The sequence below is a fragment of the Grammomys surdaster genome, unplaced genomic scaffold (assembly GCF_004785775.1).
Source record: "Grammomys surdaster isolate TR1022 unplaced genomic scaffold, NIH_TR_1.0 375, whole genome shotgun sequence".
In the NCBI taxonomy this organism is placed as follows: domain Eukaryota; kingdom Metazoa; phylum Chordata; class Mammalia; order Rodentia; family Muridae; genus Grammomys; species Grammomys surdaster.
The window spans coordinates 640,965-661,845 of record NW_021604794.1 but is presented as its reverse complement, the minus strand read 5'-3'; the positions used below and the strand labels follow the sequence as shown (position 1 = coordinate 661,845).

Here is a 20,881-nt window from a genome sequence, read left to right as displayed (position 1 = left end):
TGTATCTACCATATATATATAAAATCCACACTGTGTCTCATAGTGTCTTTGACCCAAGCACAGCCCACTAGACCTACTGTAGAGGGAGCAGATGTGGCCACTGAATCTGACCAAGGTGCAGAAGTGATATTCCTCAGAAGGGGCCTGGTTTTGCAGCTTTGTCTTCCCCGTTCTTGCAGTGGGCATTTTTTTTTTTTTTGAATACACAGGTCATCGGAGGCTGTGTTAGCAAAATTTATACAGATGTTGTTTTATTTTATAGCTCCCTCCATTTACTGGGTGGTATTTCCTTCAGTGTTAACAACAGAGGTTAACTGCACACAGACGTGGATAGGGATGCTTGCCAGGTTTCCCCCCCTGCCCCTCCTATAAATATGTTTTTCCAGATTGTTCATTCCCCGCCTTGGCTGCAGACAGTCTTTTTTAGCCTTCAGATTTAATTGGTTCAACCAATTCCTGGGCCATCTGCGGGACCGTGTGTTTGCTGTAAACACACTGGTGATTGCATCCCCCAATAAGTGTATTTTGAAAGACATCAAAGGTATCCTTGTGGGACTGGGGCACTGTAGAGGCATGGGTATTCTACTGTTTGTTGGAAATGTGGGTACAAAGCCTTGCTCTCCCAGCAGGATGTGTTTACCCCCACAGCCTGCACTGAATGACCTCTGTTCTTCCCGTTTTGTAGTTGACTAAACAGCGTCTGGTGGACGCAGATGGCATCATTAATCCAAGCGCTTTCTACATCTACCTGACCGCTTGGGTCAGCAACGACCCTGTAGCTTATGCTGCCTCCCAGGCCAACATCCGGCCTCACCGACCAGAGTGGGTCCATGACAAAGCTGACTACATGCCAGAGACCAGGCTGAGAAGTAAGTAGCACCTCCTGTTTGGAGAGGATGGGAACTCTGAGAGACTCCTTCAGTCACTGCCTGGAGCTCAGCAACAGCTTCATCCGTTGACACTACCCAGGGTTCAAAAGTGTAAATAGAACAATATATTTCTTTTAGTTTAAAACTCTGGGAGACAGATGAGGATGTGTAATGGAATACAGCCCTGCGCTCTCACGTTGAGAAGTGAGCGTTTCTAACCCCCTTTTGCGGCCTTAAACTCAGATGCCAGCTGTTCCGTGTGAAAGCCGTGGACGCCTCCACATCGAGTGTTATTTTACTATTGCCGAGTTTTATCGCTAGGGATTGTATGTTTATCTTAACTTTGTCAACTGTGGTGTTGAAGGGATTTTTGGCATGTTGGGTCATTTCTGTAAGCCACCAAGCACCTGTGCTCTGTCAGAGCTGTTTAAACTGGAGAGGAAAAGTCTGTGTACATCAGTGCTCTCCTCTTCCCTTCACCTCTAAGCCTGGGGTTTGAAAGGTGGCTCTGTGTGGATTTAATTTGCATTTACGTTAGAGATGTTAGTAGCAGCATATGCTTTGGATATTGGGCCAAGAGAAGACATGAGAAAGACGGGTCCTTTTTGCAAACAGGGCAGGCAGCAGTCTGAACTCCCCTGTACCTAAACCCCCAGAGCCTGGTGGCAAGCAGCCAAGGCTTGTCTTAATGAAAATTTATAGTTGAGATTATAATAAGGCAAATCATGTTTAGCAAGTCAACTGAATGACCCCAAAGGGTGTAGAACACACAAGGGCAGTAACTAAATGCTTGTTGTGTGAGGATTTCTTCCCCTGTTGCTGAAGACTTAGCATTGCATTAGAAGCCAGGAAGGTTTAAGTTGCCAGGTCACTAAAGAACAAGAAAGCGTAGTATTTTTTTTTTCTGCCAGCCACAACTCTGGGATTATTTTGGCCTTATAAATGGTCAAGGAGAGCAGATTGATGTAGGAACAAAAAAGTATTTTCAACTTCTAAGTCTTACGGCATTTAGACCTCACAAATGGTAGTTGCTTCTGGGATAATAAAATCAAAGCCCTAAAAAAAAAAAAAAAATCCAAGCAGATCATAGAGGCCTTCCGCTGCCCACCAAACTCCTACCCCCCTGCCACTACCAACTAAAAATCAAAGGGTTGATTATAGGCTGGAGAGATGGCTCAATGGGTAATGAGCTTGCCACACAAGCATGAGGACTGGGTTTGAATTTCGAGAACCCACATGAAGCTGGGTGTGGTAGCATATTGGTAATCCCAGTGCACATGGCAACAGGAGAAGGCGGGGGATGGGGAATGTTCCTGGGAGTTCCAGAGCCAGCTAGCCTTGAATATGCAGCAGAAAACTGCAAGAGACTTTTCACAGGGAAGTTAGGAAAAGATTTGATACCTGAGATTGTCCTCTGATCTCCATGTGTGTGCCTGTACACACACACACACACACACACACACACACATGTTGAGAAATTTTGAACCAACAGGGAATAAATATTGTAAAGGCCCGGAATCATTTATTGTTTGTTCTTTTCATTGATAGAAAGGTAACGGCCGGGTGGACTTTTGGGAAGTTCTTGTCTCTTTACTTCACACCCAGTATCTGTGGAGTTGGGATGAGGAGGATCTTCACTGAGGTCTCTCACTTACCTCACGTCTCCTCTCTCCAGTCCCAGCCGCAGAGCCCATCGAGTACGCTCAGTTCCCTTTCTACCTCAACGGCCTTCGAGACACCTCAGACTTTGTGGAAGCCATAGAAAAAGTGAGAGTCATCTGTAACAACTACACGAGCCTGGGACTGTCCAGCTACCCCAATGGCTACCCCTTCCTGTTCTGGGAGCAGTACATCAGCCTGCGCCACTGGTTGCTGCTAGCCATCAGTGTGGTGCTGGCCTGCACGTTTCTAGTGTGCGCAGTCTTCCTCCTGAACCCCTGGACGGCCGGGATCATTGTGAGTTTATTACAAGGGTCTTTATGAAAGTCGGATTCCTTTCAGCCCAGCTCTTGCTGCAGGCTGGGAAGTTTTGTTTATGTCTGGGCTTTTGGAGAAGGAGGGTATGGATTGCATCATCTGTAAGATATTTATTCTACTTGAGGTGGTGAGGTTCATGGGGAAGGTAGATCCTCTTAATGCCAGAGTCCGTGTCCCTCTCACACAGCATTAAAAAGGTGCGTGGGGGCTTTGTAAGCATACTGCGTGAAATTGCTAAAAACTTACTAAGTTAAAAATAACCAAAGTATTAATAATTTTCTCATTCTAAAGTCTCATTATGTGTCCTCATCCCAGAAAGTTCTTCTGTGTGTAAGGTGGAAGCAGGCATAGAGAAGTTACTACAGAATTAGTGCAGGGCGGGGGAGGATGACACTTGGGCTTTTGTACCCTGGGTACAGCATAATTCCTGGAGAAAATGGTGAGTTGCCACTCACAGCCAGTTTGGGGCAACTTTTCTCCAAATTACCCTCAGATTCGAAGTGAGTCTTGTAGAGTCTGCAACCTGGCATTGCTTAAGCTCCATGAACTGTCAAATAGCCTTTAAAATGCCAGAATTATAAAAACAGGCTTTGTTTCTGTGCTGAGTCTGGGCAGCAGGTACCTTAAAGGTAAATGTTTAGTCTGCAGAAGTCTTCACAGCACTTAAGCCGTGGATGGCGTCCATCTTGGACTGTTTCTTCTGACCTCTGCCACCACCTACTGTCCTGTCCCCATACAGGAGAGATAATTTCCTTTTATTCCTCCATGTGAGAGTGAAGGAGAGTCACAACAAAAACCTCTTGGGTTACGAACCAGTTTTCCCCTCCTTGGCACAAGAAACTCCAAAGTCTACCTTGTAGATTTTTCTTACCATTCCTCCATACGTTTTTACAAAGAAGATGAAAGATTCCTCGAAGTCTTTGCTTAAACCTGAGAGTCTGTTCTGTGGATCCTATTGCTCCCCATCTCTTCAAAGCACAGAGGCCCTGTAACCTGACACATGACCACCAGTGACCTAGCCCACTCTCAAGTCTCTTCCTTTGGTCTATAGGGTCTCCAACCAAAGCATAGCTTCTTTACCTACGGAAGCCTTTACTTAATCGATTCTATCAGCTTTCTTTAGGTTTCTGCAACCACTAACGATAAAATACATTGCAGTATGATCCTAAAGAGTTAAAGGACACTTTCTGGTGCTTATGGTTAAAATAAAAAGCTTTGATATGAACCACAGTTGTCCTAGGTATTAGCTCCAGGACCCCTGTGTACCAGAGTCGCCCTGAGGCCCAAGACATAACTGTGCACATCTTCCTGTATACTATGAATTATCTCTAATAACTTATAATGCTTACTGCAGTGGAAATGCTGTGTGGCTAATGAGATATTAACAGCGTAAAGGCTGTACTCTGTGATAGTACAGTTCCTCATAGATGGCTGCAGTATGTGATTCCTTTATTTTCTCCTTTTCTAGAAGAGGAATATTAGAAAAAATAACTTGCAAAGATTACTTACTAAACCGGTACATAGCTCAGCCATTAAAGTACTTGCTGCACAAAGCTGCGTGAAGGTGGCGTTAGTTGTGGTGCAGTGAGACTTTGGAGTCAAAAACAGGAGGATTCCTGCCCAGCCCAGCCCAACCAGTGAGCTTCAGGTCTCAGTGAGAAAACCTTTCTCAACAACAAGGAGGCCTCTGAGAACAACACCTAGGCTTGACTGCTAGTATGTGTTCATGTATGTATGCACACACACCCAGTACACACACATCCATCATTCACAATGACAGGCACATATATGCACACATGGCTGTATGTACCCACACACACTCATACACACAGGCACACACACTCATAGATACATATGCATACAGGTACATGAACACACTCACTCATACATGTGCACATACCCATACGCACGAATGCATGCACACATACATGCATCTGTACACACACAGGTGTGCGCACACACACACTCTTACACACAAATACTAAACTTTGCCCTCACAAACACCTTTTTTGACGTCTTTTAGCAAGACTATAAGTTGTCCAAACATCACCATTCACACAGAAAATTGAAATGTAAAGCAAGTTGTCCAGGGGTAAATGAAGTATTTAGTTGACAGGTATATTGTTGCCCCCACTCCTCCCACCTACAAATGAGGCCACATTGGGACTTTGAATTTGTACTGTTTGACACTCTAGCATGCCTTGAGCTGACTTACTAACTGTGTGCTCCTCCTTCAAGGTCATGGTCCTGGCTTTGATGACCATTGAGCTCTTTGGCATGATGGGCCTCATTGGGATCAAGCTGAGTGCTGTGCCTGTGGTCATCCTGATTGCATCTGTTGGGATCGGAGTGGAGTTCACCGTCCACGTGGCCTTGGTATGAGAGGTCCTTCAGGGAAACTCACTCACACTGGCAGGGCAGAGGAATCTGAGTCTCTCAGTTCCACAAGTCACAGGGACAGCTTCAAGCACAGTTTTTCCAAGGAAGTCTGAAATGTTTCTGATAGGAGGCATGGGGAGTAAGAAGGACCTAATGCTGCCTATTACAGTGTATTAGAGAAGCCTGCAAGGCCTTTTATACAAAGGTGTTGGTTTGTGACTAGTAGCACTCAGTTCCAAAGTTTGTCACCATTGTCCCAGGATGTTCTGTGTGTTTAGGCAAACATCTACACCGTTTTAAATACAGTCGTAAAGTGAGGGTAAAACAAGACCTCCCTCAGAGGGTTGGTGGGGATAGCATAATTGAGGGTGAGGTAGCTGGCAGCCACAGAAATACTCTCAGGCTTGTGAATGAAAGCTCAGATGCACAGCCCTGAAGAGCCTGCTCTTCCACCTCAGCCCACCCAGCTCTGTAGACCTCCCAGCTTCTGCATGCATCCATGGCGACAGAAAACAAGAAAACCAAGAATGGTTTCTAGAAAATGTTAGCCCCTCTCTCTTTATACGCTGCCTTGTTGTTGGAAGAAATTAACCAGAAAGAAGAGTCTAGAATCCAAAAGATGAGCTGGTTGTTGTGCACACTGGTGGGAAAACTACTTAAAAGCCTTGTAGCATTGTGTGGTTTAATTTCTGCCTACAGATGTGCTCATGGTGTTAAGTACCTGGGGCCTTTCTGTAGCCTCTCAGAGCTGTCTCTGCTCTTTCACAGGTTGTGGACATAGATGTTCAGAAGGAATGTGTTTTGAAGCTATTAGTAAGATGATGATTTAGGAACAGTATCTCAGAATCACTCATGTGTGTGAATTGTGCACGTGTGTCTGGATAGTGTGCGTGTAATGCCTGTGGAGACTGGAAGGTAACAGATACTGTTACTGAGGCACCATTTGCCGTAGTTTTTTGGACAGATTCTCTCACTGGCTTGGAGCTCACTAAGTAGGTTAGGCTGTCTGATAAATAAAATCCAGCAGGGATCTGCCTTTTGGGATTATAAGTATGGACTACTGTGCTTTGTTTTGTTTTGTTTTGTTTTTGTTTTTTTTTTTTTGTTTTTTTGTTTTTTGTTTTTTTTTTTTTTTTAAGAAGACCTAATAAACAATGCTTTATCATGACATTAAAAAGTCAGTCATCCTTTTGGTTATATTGCTACGTTTTGGATACTTTTTTTTTCTTAACTATTGTTATTGTATTTTTTTCTTAACTATTGTAGTCTCTTTGAGATGACTCTGCCCACCTACACAGAGTTAAGAATTACTTAACTTGTAGGGTAGGAGCTGTAGGTAAGGTGGCAATATGCTCGCCTAGCCTGCAGGACTCCCTGGGCTCTCTCTTCAGCACTACATAGAAGCAGGCATAGTGGTGCATACCTGTAAACCTCAGTGCTGCAGAAATGGAACAAGGAAGCTTCAGCTCAATGTCATTCTTGTACAGTAGTGAGTTTGAGGACAGTCTGAGGTACATGAGAAAAATCAACAAAACCCAAGCATAGACAGACAGAGCTGAGCACTTAACCACATCAAGAGTGTGACCATCTCCATTTTTCCTTTGCTCAGGCCTTTCTGACAGCCATTGGGGACAAGAACCACAGGGCTATGCTTGCCCTAGAGCACATGTTTGCTCCTGTTCTGGATGGTGCTGTGTCCACTCTGCTGGGTGTACTGATGCTTGCAGGATCCGAATTTGATTTCATTGTCAGGTAAGGAGAAATGGAAGAGGAGGCTTGATATTTTTTAAAAAAAAAAAAATTGTTACTGTCTTTGTGGCATATTACTTCTCTGTCTACCAGGGGGTGCATCTCAGCCTGTTTCATAAGCATCCTGGTCTAGCAGTATCTTGGGTTAGAGTAGAGGCCACTCCACAGCTTGAAAGAGTGTGTGGCAGCCCACGTGTTGAGTGTTGAAATTCCAATTGCAAACATCTACAGAGAGATGACTGTGACTTACGATAAATAACGTCATTCAACTTTGGTTCCCTCCTCTTCAGAACTGTGGAGGGGATGAGGATGTAGCTCACTGGATGTGAGGCATGCATGAAACCTTGGGTTCCATCTCCGATGCCATGTAAACCAGGTACAGGTGGCTTATCTCCGTAGCTCAGGAAAGGCTTATCTCCGTAGCCCAATCCTTGGCTATATATTGAGTTTGAGGATAGCCAGGGATATATGAGACCCTGCCTTAAAGCAAACTTTAGAAAGAAAACGTACCCTACCTCCAATATGGTCACCTAGCTCTAAGTACACATGGGAAATGAATACAGTGTACCCAGATTTTGTGTTTGGGCCCCTTCTGAGGCTTCATAAATGCTGAACACCTGACTGCAAGGTCAAATTTAGAGACTCTAAGCTTGGCCTGTGTTCTCCTCTTTGCATCACAAGGCCAGATTTTGTTCCTTTGGGTAAGATGCTTTCGAAGTAAAGGACAGTGAGTTTTCATTTTGGGAAGACTCTTAACTCCCCAAGAAAGAAATAACTAATGTTGGCTTCCCTGGGTGACTACTGGATTAAAACCATAATCTATTGGAGAGGAAAATCTAATGTCTAAAGATACTAGTATGTCTTTAAAATAAGAGGCTGTGTAGGATGCTCCATGTCTGGAGAAATGACCTAATCAGGCTGTTCTTGGTAGCATTGTTTAGTTTTCTTTTATTGATACTCTTTGAAACAGGATTGTTCTGTGCTTCCCTGGTTAGGGTAGAACTCCAGTACATCCTGGCTACTCTTTAGGCTACTTTTTAAGAAAAAATACTAATGATTATTAAAAGCAGGAAAATGTGAAGAAAACAAGAAAATGTTTTTTAAGTGGTTGGGTGTTTTGGGTTTTGTTTGTTTACGAAACAGGTCCCAGGCTTGCCTGAAACTCCCATAGCAGAGAATGGCTTTGAAGTGCTGATAGTCCTGCCTCAGCCTCCTGAGTGCTAAAATTATAGGTATGTGCTACCACATCTGCCTCTAATCAAGGCTTACATGTGTACACGCACAGGCTGGCCAAGTAGAGGAAGTTCACGTGTTCAAATTAAAAAAAAGATTTTTAGCTAGAAGTTTTAGCTGAATGCAAGAGACAAGTGAATTCAAACCCCACTACCAGAGGAGGAAAAAGAAAGGGTGGGAGTTCATTGACCAATCTTGAGGCACAGCCCCATGGACAGCCAATCTTCTGGCGTGTCACTCTTTCTGATTGAGGATACGGTTGGCTCATTGTTGGTAGAATAGGCAGAGATTGACTCCATTTCAGTGTAGACTAGAACTCCTATATATGCTCCCTCATCATCTGGGGCTATCAAAGTACAGATTGACAGAGGCCTTTCCAGACAGCTCCCAGGAGAGCCTGAACATGCTAGTATTCATTCACATGGCCTATTGGTAAGTTGGTGAACCGCTCAGTAGACTCTCATTTGCCAAATACCATTGAGATAGTTGCTTTAACTTAGATCCTAGTTTGGAATTGTTTAGTTTTAAAGTGTTGATTGGGAGTTTGTTTCTTCTACACTCGTCTTATTGATATATAAATGCCCAATGCCGAATGAGACTGCTTTGATATGGTCCCTTGGCTCTGCCAACACAAAGGTAATGTCGGCCTCACAAGTGCTGTCTTTGTGATTATTGGCAAGTAACAGGTAACCCATCTCTGCTGTGTGGCTCATGGTCTATAGGGATTGGGAGATACAACTATCTCCAGGCAGTTCAAAGCCAAGAGAAAGTTGGGTGTGCTGAGACCTTGCAGGTCAAGTCATCTGAGGAGCTGGCGCACAGCTTTACAAAGAATACTAAGGAACAGAGCCTATCCCCTCATCCTGTCCTAGCTGGGCCTGCTCATTCCCCTCCCAGAGATAGCAGGGTTTCTGTTTCAAGCACTTAGAAGGGCTTCCCATTTTCTAAAATAGGATGGATAAAGTCCTCACTGGAGTTGAATAAATGAGCAGACACTGTATACATGAAGCCGTCAGAAATCTAATTGGTCTGTTTATGTAGCAGCTAGATGGATGGGATGCAAATGTCTTAATGTCTACCGCTGATATATGCCTCCACCCAAAAGTTCCACAGTTTATGTTAGAGCAAGACATTGGCGGCTTGGGTTTTTACTAATGCAACTCAGCAGGTTTTAGTGTTTACAATAGCTGTAAGGTATTTGTATTTTTATAGGGATTCTCTCTCCTTTCATCTGATGTCAAAACATACGCAGACATGGCATCGTAGGGTAGCTGTTCAGTTTTATGATCCAGGGGACCATTAACAGATAGATATCTAGCCTTCCCTCTTTCTTTCCAGAACATCCTGCCTCCAGCCCCCAGCCCCAACCTTTCCATCAAAGCCCTAGAAATCATTAGTTCCAGAAAAGCATCCTTGCGTGGAGTGTGCACCCTCCAGCTGTGCAGAGTGCTGACCAGAGGCGGGCCCTGGCTGACAGGTTTACCTTGGTATTCTTGAAGGATCCCAGACCTTTAGCCCTCAATGGTGGGAACGCAGAACTCGCTGTTCACTCTCCCTCTTCTACCATGGTGCTTCAGCCTTTATGTTTGAATTGGCTGACGCAAAACAAGAGTATTCAAAGATGCTAAATTGTTCAACAAAAGATTGGCCCGCAGAGCAGCCCTGCCATTGTGGAGCGCCCTCGCCCTGCACAATGCCCCGGCTCTCACAGAATGGGCAGCGTTTTCTTTGCAGAAAGCTGGTTCCTGTGTTCTAAAAAGGTTGCAATTGGAGCTGTTCGGTAAAACTGGAACCCAGAGAAATTGTAGGCAGAAAGTTGTGCTTAATGAAAGCCCAGGGAAAGCCTTACCTGATGTACTAGAGACTTAATTAGAGATTCTGCTGTAAGAAGCAGGGGCATTTCACAGTGGATTAGCCGCCTGCAGAAGCAGGCTGCTTTTCCTCCTGGGCCAAATTGCTTAAATTCTACACCCTCTACTTCATTTGTTTGCTTCTGCTGGGTTCTCGAGAGGGGCCCCTCGTTCCGCATTGTATCTGTACTTTCAGGTTGCTCAGCCGTTGAGCTTGCATTCCATATTTCTGTGTTGGTATAACATGTTCACAGATAATATCACAAGCAGAGGATTTCAGCAAACTAACTATTTTTTCCCCTTCCTTCACGAGCTACCCCTACAGGGTATGGAATGTAGTCTGAGAGTCGTAAGGATGAAAAAGAGCAAAATCCCAAACTAACCTTGTGCTAGGTTTGAACTAGGGTTTCGTAGCTGACTTCTCAGCTGAGCGGGTTTGGTTGTCTGGAGGGTGGGTTCCTCTCGTTCTACACTGACAGGTCCCGTATCCCTTTTGTCTTCCAGATACTTCTTTGCCGTCCTGGCCATTCTCACCGTCTTGGGGGTTCTCAATGGACTGGTTCTACTGCCTGTTCTCTTATCGTTCTTTGGACCATGTCCTGAGGTCAGTAATCACCCAGAGCTTTCCCCCTACACCGCCAGTGATTGAGATAGTCAGATGTTTCCATATTAGTTGATGGTCTGGGCTTTTCAGTCAATATCCATTAACAATGGCTATTTCACTTTTCCCTTTAACTGTTTTACACCAATGGATGGACAGCTTCCATCTTAGGGATATGTAAAGGAAGGTTTTCTCCATCAGATAACTGTTGGGGCTTATTAACAGGACAGGATAGGTAAAAGATATTGTCCCGTCTTTCTGGTGTTGAATATTGGGGCAATGTTTTTGTGCCAGAATCTTGAGCGTCTTCCAGATAGGAAGGAGAAGGGAAGGAGATACAATATAATGTTTGGGGATTCCCTATGAGGTCACAGAGGCCAATGAATAATCCTGAGCTTTGAACTTTGAAAGTAACCAGCAGGTAAACAAATGTAACACTTTTAATTGGAAACCTCCTTAAACAGGTGTCTCCAGCCAATGGCCTAAACCGACTGCCTACTCCTTCACCTGAGCCACCCCCAAGTGTTGTCCGGTTTGCGGTGCCTCCTGGTCACATGAACAATGGGTCTGATTCCTCTGACTCAGAGTACAGCTCTCAGACCACAGTGTCTGGCATCAGTGAGGAGCTCAGGCACTACGAAGCACAGCAGGGCGCTGGAGGTCCTGCCCACCAAGTGATCGTGGAAGCCACAGAAAACCCTGTCTTTGCCCGGTCCACTGTGAGTCACCTGGAGGGGACTGGGGAAGATTCATTCATCCTGCGGCAGTGGGCCATGAGTTTCAGGGGAGGCCCTCGCCTATTCTGAACAGCAGATCTCATAGACAGATGGGGTGCAAGAAAAAAGTATCCACACCAGGTCAAATCACAGGAAACTGCCAGCATGCCGTTCTTTGTAAACTATGATGTGTTTCCTTTTAATCTTGGGGATTGAAATGGGGCAGTGCCAGCATTGTTACAGTGTTACATTGTTTAGTGGTGAAGTGCTTGCCTGGAATCCTCAAAGCCCTAGGGCTCATCCCCAGCCCTACCCTTATTCCTATCCGTCCTTTCAGAACAACACACGAGGAGATGTAACAGACAGCACCGTGTACTGCCACGAGGAACATTGATTTTTTTTTCTCTCATCTCTAGTACCTTTAAATGGCGTTGGCACAAAGTTATTTTAATTATACTGTCTTAAAGCTTTCCTGAAAGTAGCCTTGTGGTTTCAAGCTCTTATTATTGTAGATGGCTGGAGATTTATTGGAAGTACTCAGAAGCATCCTGAGTTCTTAATTCCAGAAGGGTAGTAAGGAATCCACAGGCTCCTTCCTTACGCACACGCCCCCCCCTCCCCCCCCAGTCAAGATGCTCAGCCTTGAAGAGTTATGGAAGGCTCCCAAACTTGCCTGAGGCCCCCACTATGTTTACAGGAAATGTGTATTCCAGTCCCAGGCTAGAGCAGCCTTCCATGAAGGAGAGAGAGGCTGGCCAGTGAATTGTGTCCCCCATCCTCTCTCCACACACACACCCCCAACACACACACACACCCGTGACGATGCCCTGCTGAGCTGCAGTGTGAATCTGGTTCTGTTCAGCAGGAGCCTAAAAATAGGTACAAGCTCACCGACTTTGAAGTTGGTCACGGTCCTTTTGATTGATGTGGCCACTGTGTTGCTCAAAGCTTTGTACAGAGACCCAGAAACCAGATTCCTAATAGTCAGGCAGAGATGTATTGCCTAACAGAACTATCTGTGTGGAAGTTTTTGCTCTGCTCTTATAGTACATTAGCTTCTGACTATACCTGGCTTGGAGCTGTGGACAGGTGAAAAAGAAAACTAATATGACCCAGAAACAGGAGCCTTACATTTCTAAAAGCTACTGTATATGGTTGCATATTTCCAAGACACCCAGCCTCTTGGCCATCCAGGACTTGGCAGTTTTAAGGCGAAGAACCTAGGCTCTGGCTGCACTGAGCAGGATGGGGTAGTTGGCTGTAGGGGTGAGTTGGGGTGCTCCTATAACTATGGGAGTAGCTCTGTGCCTCCAGCCAGCTGTGTTGGAACAAGTAGGATTCACACACATCCTTGAAGTTTCTAAAGGAATAGGTTTTCTTTTGTGGGTGGCAGGTCACCATCCTACCTCCCCGTGTTAACCTAATGTCTCCTCTGCAGGTGGTCCATCCTGACTCCAGACATCAGCCTCCCTTGAACCCTCGGCAACAGCCCCACCTGGACTCTGCCTTCTTATCCCCTGGACGGCAAGGCCAGCAGCCTCGAAGGGATCCCCCCAGAGAAGGCTTGCGGCCACCCCCCTATAGACCGCGAAGAGACGCTTTTGAAATTTCTACTGAAGGGCATTCTGGCCCTAGCAATAGGGACCGCTCAGGGCCCCGTGGGGCCCGTTCTCAAAACCCTCGGAACCCAGCATCCACTGCCACGGGCAGCTCTGTGCCCAGCTACTGCCAGCCCATCACCACTGTGACGGCTTCAGCTTCCGTGACTGTCGCTGTGCACCCCCCGCCTGGACCTGGGCGCAGCCCCCGAGGGGGACCCTGTCCAGGCTATGAGAGCTACCCTGAGACTGATCACGGGGTGTTCGAGGATCCCCATGTGCCTTTTCATGTCAGGTGTGAGAGGAGAGACTCAAAGGTGGAGGTCATAGAGCTACAGGACGTGGAGTGTGAGGAGAGGTCATGAGGGAGCAGCTCCAACTGAGGTGTGTGCCACAGGTATCCCAGGGGTGCTTCCCAGGGCCATCTGAGCAGTGGGCCCAGACTGGACCCTGGTAGACCTTTTCTTCCCAAGACAAAGCTGACGAGGTCAAACTCTCATCCTCTGAGTAACAGTACCGTTCCAAACTGGATCTCTTTTCTTGTGCTATTAATCTCTTGAATGCAAGTTTAGCAGCTTTGCCTTGTACCTGTTTGCTGGCCACTTAGAGCAGAGTTCTAACAATCACGCAGATGACTTTACAGGGTGAAAAATCGGTGAAATGCGTTTAGCACCCCAATCAGCCCCGTTGCAGAGTTTCAGGGCTCTCAGCCACCCGCCCAGAGTAAAGAACTGTGTTGTGTAAGGCACACGGTTCAGTGTGGTCGTGACCATAATGTGACCTCCCTTTTTGTTCTCTTTTAAAGGGTAATTAAAATCTGAAGCAAAGAGGCCAAAGATTGGAAAGCCCCACCCCCACCTCTTTCCAGAACTGACTGCTTGAAGAGAACTGCTTGGAATTATGGGAAAGCAGTTCATTGTTACTGTAACTGATTGTATTATTTTGTGAAATATTTCTATAAATATTTAAGAGGTGTACACATGTAATATACATGGAAATGCTGTACAGTCTATTGCCTGGGGCCTCTCCATTCCTGCCCCAGAGTGGAGAGACCACGGGGGTCCTTTCCCCTGTGTACATTGGTCTCTGTGCCGCAACCAAGCTTAACTTAGTTTTAAAAATCTCCCAGCATATGTCGCTGCTGCTTAAATATTGTATAATTTACTTGTATAATTCTATGCAAATATTGCTTATGTAATAGGATTATTTGTAAAGGTTTTTGTTTAAAATATTTTAAATTTGCATATCACAACCCTGTGGTAGGATGAATTGTTACTGTTAACTTTGGAACACGCTATGCGTGGTAATTGTTTAATGAGCAGACATGAAGAAAACAGGTTAATCCCAGTGGCTTCTCTAGGGGTAGTTGTATGCGGTTCGCATGGGTGGGTGGGTGTGTGTATGTGACTTTTTAATGTAATGTACTGTACTGTGATTTTTGTTACTCTTTTTTGTGTTTTCCTTTGCTTTGTATGATCTTAGCTCTGGCCTAGGTGAGCTGGGAAGGTCCAGGTCTTTTTTCTGTCTTGATGCTAGTGGAATGGTGGCCCCAATCATCTGTCTTATTCTCTGGGACTATTCAAGAGAAGCTAGATTTGCTTCATGCCTGTGGCAGCTTCTGAGGTCATGGGTAGCCCTCCAAGCACCTCTCTTTGTGTTTCAAAGAGAAGATGTTCTCACAGACATAGTGTTGCCTATTAGGGCCTCTATATGGTCAGTAGTCATCACTGGTGGTGAAAAATTGGATGACATTGCCTAGTGGTGAGTCTCAGCCGAGTCACGAGATTACCCTCTAGGGATGTGTGGTCATCCTTTTCTGATGGTCACACACACAGGTTCCCGCACCCCAGGCCCAAAAAACCTATTTCATTGAAGGTCTATATTCAAGCCTTTATAAATGAGAGTTCCTCCCTTGCTATGACTGCCTGGTTGGTGCCGGCTAGTCATGGTGCAGTCAGCTGTGTGGGGTGAGTTTCTAAGGACTCTTTCCCACATGTTCTTATCCTGTGCATACTTCCTTCTCTTCCCCACTGTTAGCATCCATCCAGTGTGATGTGAGCAGGAAGATGCCACCCCATAAAAGTATATAGAGGAAGCTGTTTGAACCAGGCATTAGAATTTAAAGTTTGATTGTGTTCTCTTTCTCTGAGGTTTGGGTTTCTTTGCCTCTGGCTAGCGGCTAGTAGAAAGGGAAGCAAATGTCTTTATCCCTTGCAAGTAAACATCGAGGACTTGTCTCAGAGGAAGGAGGCTAGTGTCCTCCTATCCTTCATGGAAAAATTTAAGGCGATGGGTCTCTAGTAGTATTAGCTATCTAGTGCCCTCAGACCCTAAAACTTATCCCCCAAACTGTAAGGTACTAATTGGAAGCCACCTGTGACTACTAAGAGTGTGAGAGTGTGTGTGTGTGTGTGCGCATGTGTGCACATCAGAGGCCCTAGCCGTCCACTGCTACTGTCTTAATGCCTGTCAAGCCACCGTCTGCCTACCCAACACCAGCTCTGCTCAGACGTGTCTTGCACCCTGAGTTGAGGAGGGAGATGTAAAGTGCTGAAGCCACTTTTGCCTTCTTGGTTGTGTCCCTCGATCCCGAGCCTTGCAAGTGTGGCAGAAGGAAGTACATACAGTCTCTTAGCTTCTGTGCATTGTGAGTCACATCAGCCAAGGCAGGAAGGACACAGAGCTGGCAGGAGACTAAAGTCAGAGTGTGTGTCTCTGTCTGTCTCTCTCATAGTTTTATTTTGTCTGTATTGTTTGTTCATTTGGATGTTTTAATTTTTAAAAGAAAAGATCTTTGCTGATATTTATAATTTTGTATCATAAGAATATCCTCCAGAATTTGTCATGCCAGTTTATAACAAAAAAAAAATTTGCAGGGATTTTATTTCTATTGGAAACACTATTGCAGTTATGTTTTACTTTTGAACAGAAGTTTTATTTGTATAGAGTGCTTACTAATGTTAAATAGTTCAGAGTATATAACATTTACATTAAGGATTCATGGTAGGTTTTAGTGTAAGGAGTTTAAAGGAAATAAATATTCAAACTGGGTCTTGTCTGCCAATTTGGGTGGAAATGAGTTTGTGTCATTTCAATTACAAAGATGAAAGTATGCCATATAATTTATTTATATGAAAATTTATTTTTGTAGTGTACATAGTAGTCATCAAGTCTTTTGACAGAAGTATATTTTTAAAGAATTTATATGTGATGAAATCCATAATGTCTGGAACTTTGCTGAGACATGGGTGTGAGGACACAATTCGTTATAAATGACAGCAAGGGAGAGAGTATGTTTTAACAGTGTTAAGAGAGTACGTGTGAGCAGCGATCCATGTGATTGGAAAGTGTTGGTGTGAGCATGGTGACCTAGTGCGGTTCTCAGATGAAAATGTACAAAACTCTCTAAATATTAATGTTCAAACACTGATAGAAATTCTAACATGAATAAAGATAATATAACTTGTTGGTTTATGTGCTTGTTTATAGAATGTTTCTTAAACTGTATATACACAAATTCCAGGCCATCTGTTCATTTCTTCTTGAATGCTGTTTTATGTTTATTTTATGGACACTGAGGAAATCCCTTAATGATCATCTCTTAAATGAGTGTTCCCTTTTCTCCTTCCTCCCTCCCTCCCCGCCCCCCTCTCTCTTTCTTTCTTCTTTTTTGTACTTATTTTATCTATATGAGTACACTGTTGTCTTCAGACACACCAGAAGAAGGCATCAGATCCCATTACAGATGGTTGTGAGCCACCATGTAGTTGCTGGGAATTGAACTCAGGACCTCTGGAAGAGCAGGCAGTGCTCTTAACTGCTGAGCCATCTCTCCAGCCCGAGTGTTCCCTTTCCTTAAATTTCTCGGGAAATGAGTAAGCCCAAATTCAATATAAACACAAAAATGACCCCTGGAAAAGTTGATCAGTGGTTAGTTAGGAGTGACAATCATTTTTACAGAGAGCCACTCAGGACTGTTATCTCCAGCTTCAGGGGATCTGATACCCTCTTCTGGCCTCTACTGGCACCTGTATACACTTGCGCACCCCATACACAGACACACAAAATGACACTGATTTAAAATTTAAAAGTATTTTAAATACAAAATGGTAGTATCACCATAGCTGATGATGTGGCGATAACTGGCCTGGTAAAAGAATTTTTTTTTTAAGCGTTCAGTGACATGATTTCATCATATCCTCATCACACGTGAAAAAAAAAAATGAGTAGAAATAACACCCCTGTTTCTAATCGCCTCTGTTTTTTTTTTGTGACTGTAAATAAGCGCTCCAGAAGCCTGAAGGCTCAAACCAATCTGAGCATGTGGTGAGTCCTGGAGGGAGGGATCAGCCAGCTGCAGCCTAGACTGCCTCCTGGTTTTGTGTGGATTTGTCAGGAGACCGCCATATCTGTCTATACACGCTGTTCATGGCTGTTATCACACTATAATGACAGAATTGTGTAATATGTAATAGTGATTGACTGGCCTGCAGACCCTTGAAATATTTACTCTCTGGTCTTTAGGAAGAAGCCTGCTAGTTCCTCTTAAAAGACAAGGAAGTGTTTTGGCCAGTGCTACTCAAGTGTGGTCCTTGAGTCAGCATGCCTTGGAAGCGTGCTAGAAAACCCAGAATCCAGTGCTGCTGAGACACACAAAGGGTTCCATGGGAGAGAAACCCAGGAGTGTGTTCTAAGAGTAGGAACAATCCGTAAATTCCTCCAGGCTAATGTGGCCTTGGCACTCTGTGACTCAAGCTGAATGGCCAGATTCTAGAAACAACAGAGCAGTCCCAACTCTCCTGTGTGGTCTTTCCACAAAAACACATGTTCCTCTGTGGGAAAAAGTTGAGACCTGTGAACTTCAAATTTGTGTCTGGGAATCTGGGACACAGGAACTCCCTTCCCAGTGTTGTGCCCCACACTGCTGTGAGCAGGACCTCAGCAGAGGCTATGTGCCCCTGATATAACAGGCAGGGGGTTGTGAGACCCTCTGTTTTCCCTTCCTGCCTAGAGGCTTTTCCAGCATCCAGTTGGCCGACAGAGGGCAAGTCCCTTGAAACCATGGGAGCCCATGTCATCTATAAATGAAATAAGAATGAATGTTCTCTGAGGGTGGTGTCTGAAGGTCAGAATGGTGATGGAGTCACTCAATGAGTGAGGATGGGATCAACCACATCCCATGTGCTCTACAATGACTGCTACCCTGGACCTGAGTTTGCATCTCAGAGGTGCCTGGGCCATTGTATAGAAACCCAACAGGAATACTCAAGCCCTATCATGAGCTCCAGCTGAACTAGAGGGATGATGACTCAGTCAGAAAAGGGTTTGCTATGCAAATATGAAGACCTGGGTTCAATCCCCAGGATCCAGGTAAAGCCAGGTACTGGCTGTACTTGTAATCTCAGTGTTGAGGACCTGCTGGGCAGCTAGCCTAGCTAATCACTGCCCCAGGCCCCTTGTTACAAAACACAAAGTGGAATGTTCCTGAGAAACAGCCCTGGAGCTTTGCAGAAGTACATATGCACACGAACACATACACACACACTGTCAAATATTCAGTTAATACAGTGACCTCCATAATAGAGACTGTCTAGGAAAAAAAAAAAGTTAAGGGTTATCTTTTCTTCTGATAGATCTGTTCTTAAGCCATCTGTAGTGAATGTCATAAACAATGCTAACTTGGTTCCAAATTCAACTCAAGGAGAATGTGGACTTTCTGAATCTGAGCATGGGGAATACTACTAGCATTAATTAGAACCCAAAGTGAGAGAAGCTTTTGTTGAGACATGCTTTGTCCCACAAGGTGATGGGTGATTGTCATCCAGTATTACAGGTTTTTTTCCCCTAGTTTGGTTTTTTGGAGACAGAGGTTTGTGTGTGTGTGTGTGTGTGTGTGTGTGTGTGTGTGTGTGTGTGTAGCCCTAGCTATCCTGGAACTTACTCTGTAGACCAGGATGGCCTTGAACTCAAAGATCAACTGCTAGGGTTTTTTGTTTGTTTGTTTGTTTGTTTTTGTCTGGTATTTTTTTTGTTTTTAACATTTACTGTATGTGTGTAGGTCAGAGGACAACTTATGATAATCAGTTCTCTTCCTTCCACTATGTGGACCCAAGGATAAAACTTAGGTTGTCAGACTTGGCAGCAGGTACCATCCTGTCAGCCAGTTTATATGTCTTATAATTAATGTATAGCTAATCATAATTTCATTTCTAATCACAGCTTTTGATAAGATTTTAATTAAACTGTGTATCAAGGACTGCTACCATCTTTATTCAGGACCTAGGTAAATATAATCCCTGACCTCCCCCTCCTTCCTTGTCATCTCTCTCTCTCTCTCTCTCTCTCTCTCTCTCTCTCTCTCTCTCTCTCTCTCTCTTTCTCTCTCCCTCCCTCCCATTCTTTTCCACATCAGTTATACCACAGCTACTAGAAAGCTCCAGGCCTCTGAACTCCAGGCAGCAGCCATGCTGATACAAAGAGTTGCTTTGGTTAGATAACTGACCTCCTAAAAGAAGAAATGGAGGTCTACTTGTCTAAAAAGACCTTTGTCTGGGTTTTAATTGCTCTTAATGAAGGTTGTACATAATGAGAACATATACTGTAAGCATGGATATGTTAAATCATTCACATAACAGTAGTAGAGGATATGTTGGCCCCCATTTTCTGCATAGGTCTACTGCCAGGAAATTAGAACAACTGTCATCATGAACCTCTTCAAGGGATACTCTGGCCTTTTCAGATTATGGAACTCCAGGAGACAGAGGGTTTGAGGCTCTGTTACAAAAGGAAAGTGTACCCCATGTAAGTGACCCAGATGGCAGTGGACATGGCACAGCTGGGATGTTCCCATGTGACATGACTTCTTTGACATGAAGTCAAGGCTCCTCTATAGGAATTCCCTCTTGAAGCAAAGGGAGCAGAGCTTACATGCTACAGGTGTCTATGCAGCCTGTGGATGTGGCCTCGTGTGGCCAGGGAAAGCAATTAATAGGGTCCAGACACAGAATCCGTAAACTTAAAACATGAGAGCTTTTTCATGGGATTGAGAGGGAGTGAGCAACTCAACGGTGTGGTTCTCCAGCATGAACTTTACAGGTGACAACGACATGCTGCAATGTCAAAAACTTTGAACACACTGCTAGAGAGATAACCACCACTGCTGAGACACAGGGACAGTTCTTTCCTTAAGAGAGAGACCTCAACAAGAAGCAATGCCTGTTGGGAGAAGCCTGGGAGGCTCCACAACACTCCGGATTTCCTGGAGAGTATTATCTTAATTCATCTGAAGGTACCAGCACGTGATGTCAGAGTGCACAGCAAGGGCAATGAAGCCGAGCAAGTTGCTCCTGAGAGAGCTGCTGCAGGAAATGCCTCTTATCAATGACATCATCTTTACATGCAACGGACAACAGCTTGTATTCTTTCGGGAAGCAGGGTGAGGCAGATAATAACCTGTTTTATTTGTATAAAGGAAGAAATTATGTTGACGACTTGACGAGCAAGTTCTGACTGGTGAGCTATTATATAATAAGGAGGACGGTGGGAGTAAGTCAGAGTTGAGTTGCCAAAGACTCTCCTTTGCAATGATAACTGTGAATCAATGGCAAGGGCAGATGGACTAGTGTTGAAAGCTTCTGCAGCCAGAGGAAAAGCAAGATGAGGCAGGAGTGGAGAACAACAGAAGGCTCTCTGCTGCAGACCAGGAGCAAAGAAGCACTGTCAGAGAGGACCAGGTCAGGTGAGCAGAAAGCAAGACTAGTATCTCAAAAAAGAACAATGCTCCCTTCAAAGGAGATGATACTGGCAAGGATTGGAAAGCATGTCAAGAACTGGCCAATGGCCAGCCAGTGGTGGTACACACCTTTAATCCCAGCACTTGGGAAGAAGAGGCGGGTGGATCTCTGTGAGT

At 44.7% G+C, this 20,881-nt stretch overlaps 1 protein-coding gene across 1 annotated transcript in view; it reads left to right on the top strand.

Moving 5' to 3' along the window:
- The window catches only part of Ptch1 (patched 1), a 65,083-nt gene extending 48,637 nt beyond the window's left edge, over positions 1 to 16,446 (top strand). Inside the window, exons 17-23 of the mRNA XM_028781247.1 lie at positions 686 to 869; positions 2,545 to 2,825; positions 5,085 to 5,222; positions 6,835 to 6,977; positions 10,562 to 10,661; positions 11,123 to 11,377; positions 12,813 to 16,446. Coding sequence (XP_028637080.1) covers positions 686 to 869; positions 2,545 to 2,825; positions 5,085 to 5,222; positions 6,835 to 6,977; positions 10,562 to 10,661; positions 11,123 to 11,377; positions 12,813 to 13,337 — 1,626 coding nt within the window. The 3' untranslated portion in view covers positions 13,338 to 16,446. The remainder of the gene's footprint in view (positions 1 to 685; positions 870 to 2,544; positions 2,826 to 5,084; positions 5,223 to 6,834; positions 6,978 to 10,561; positions 10,662 to 11,122; positions 11,378 to 12,812) is intronic.
- The last annotated feature ends 4,435 nt before the right edge of the window (positions 16,447 to 20,881 follow it).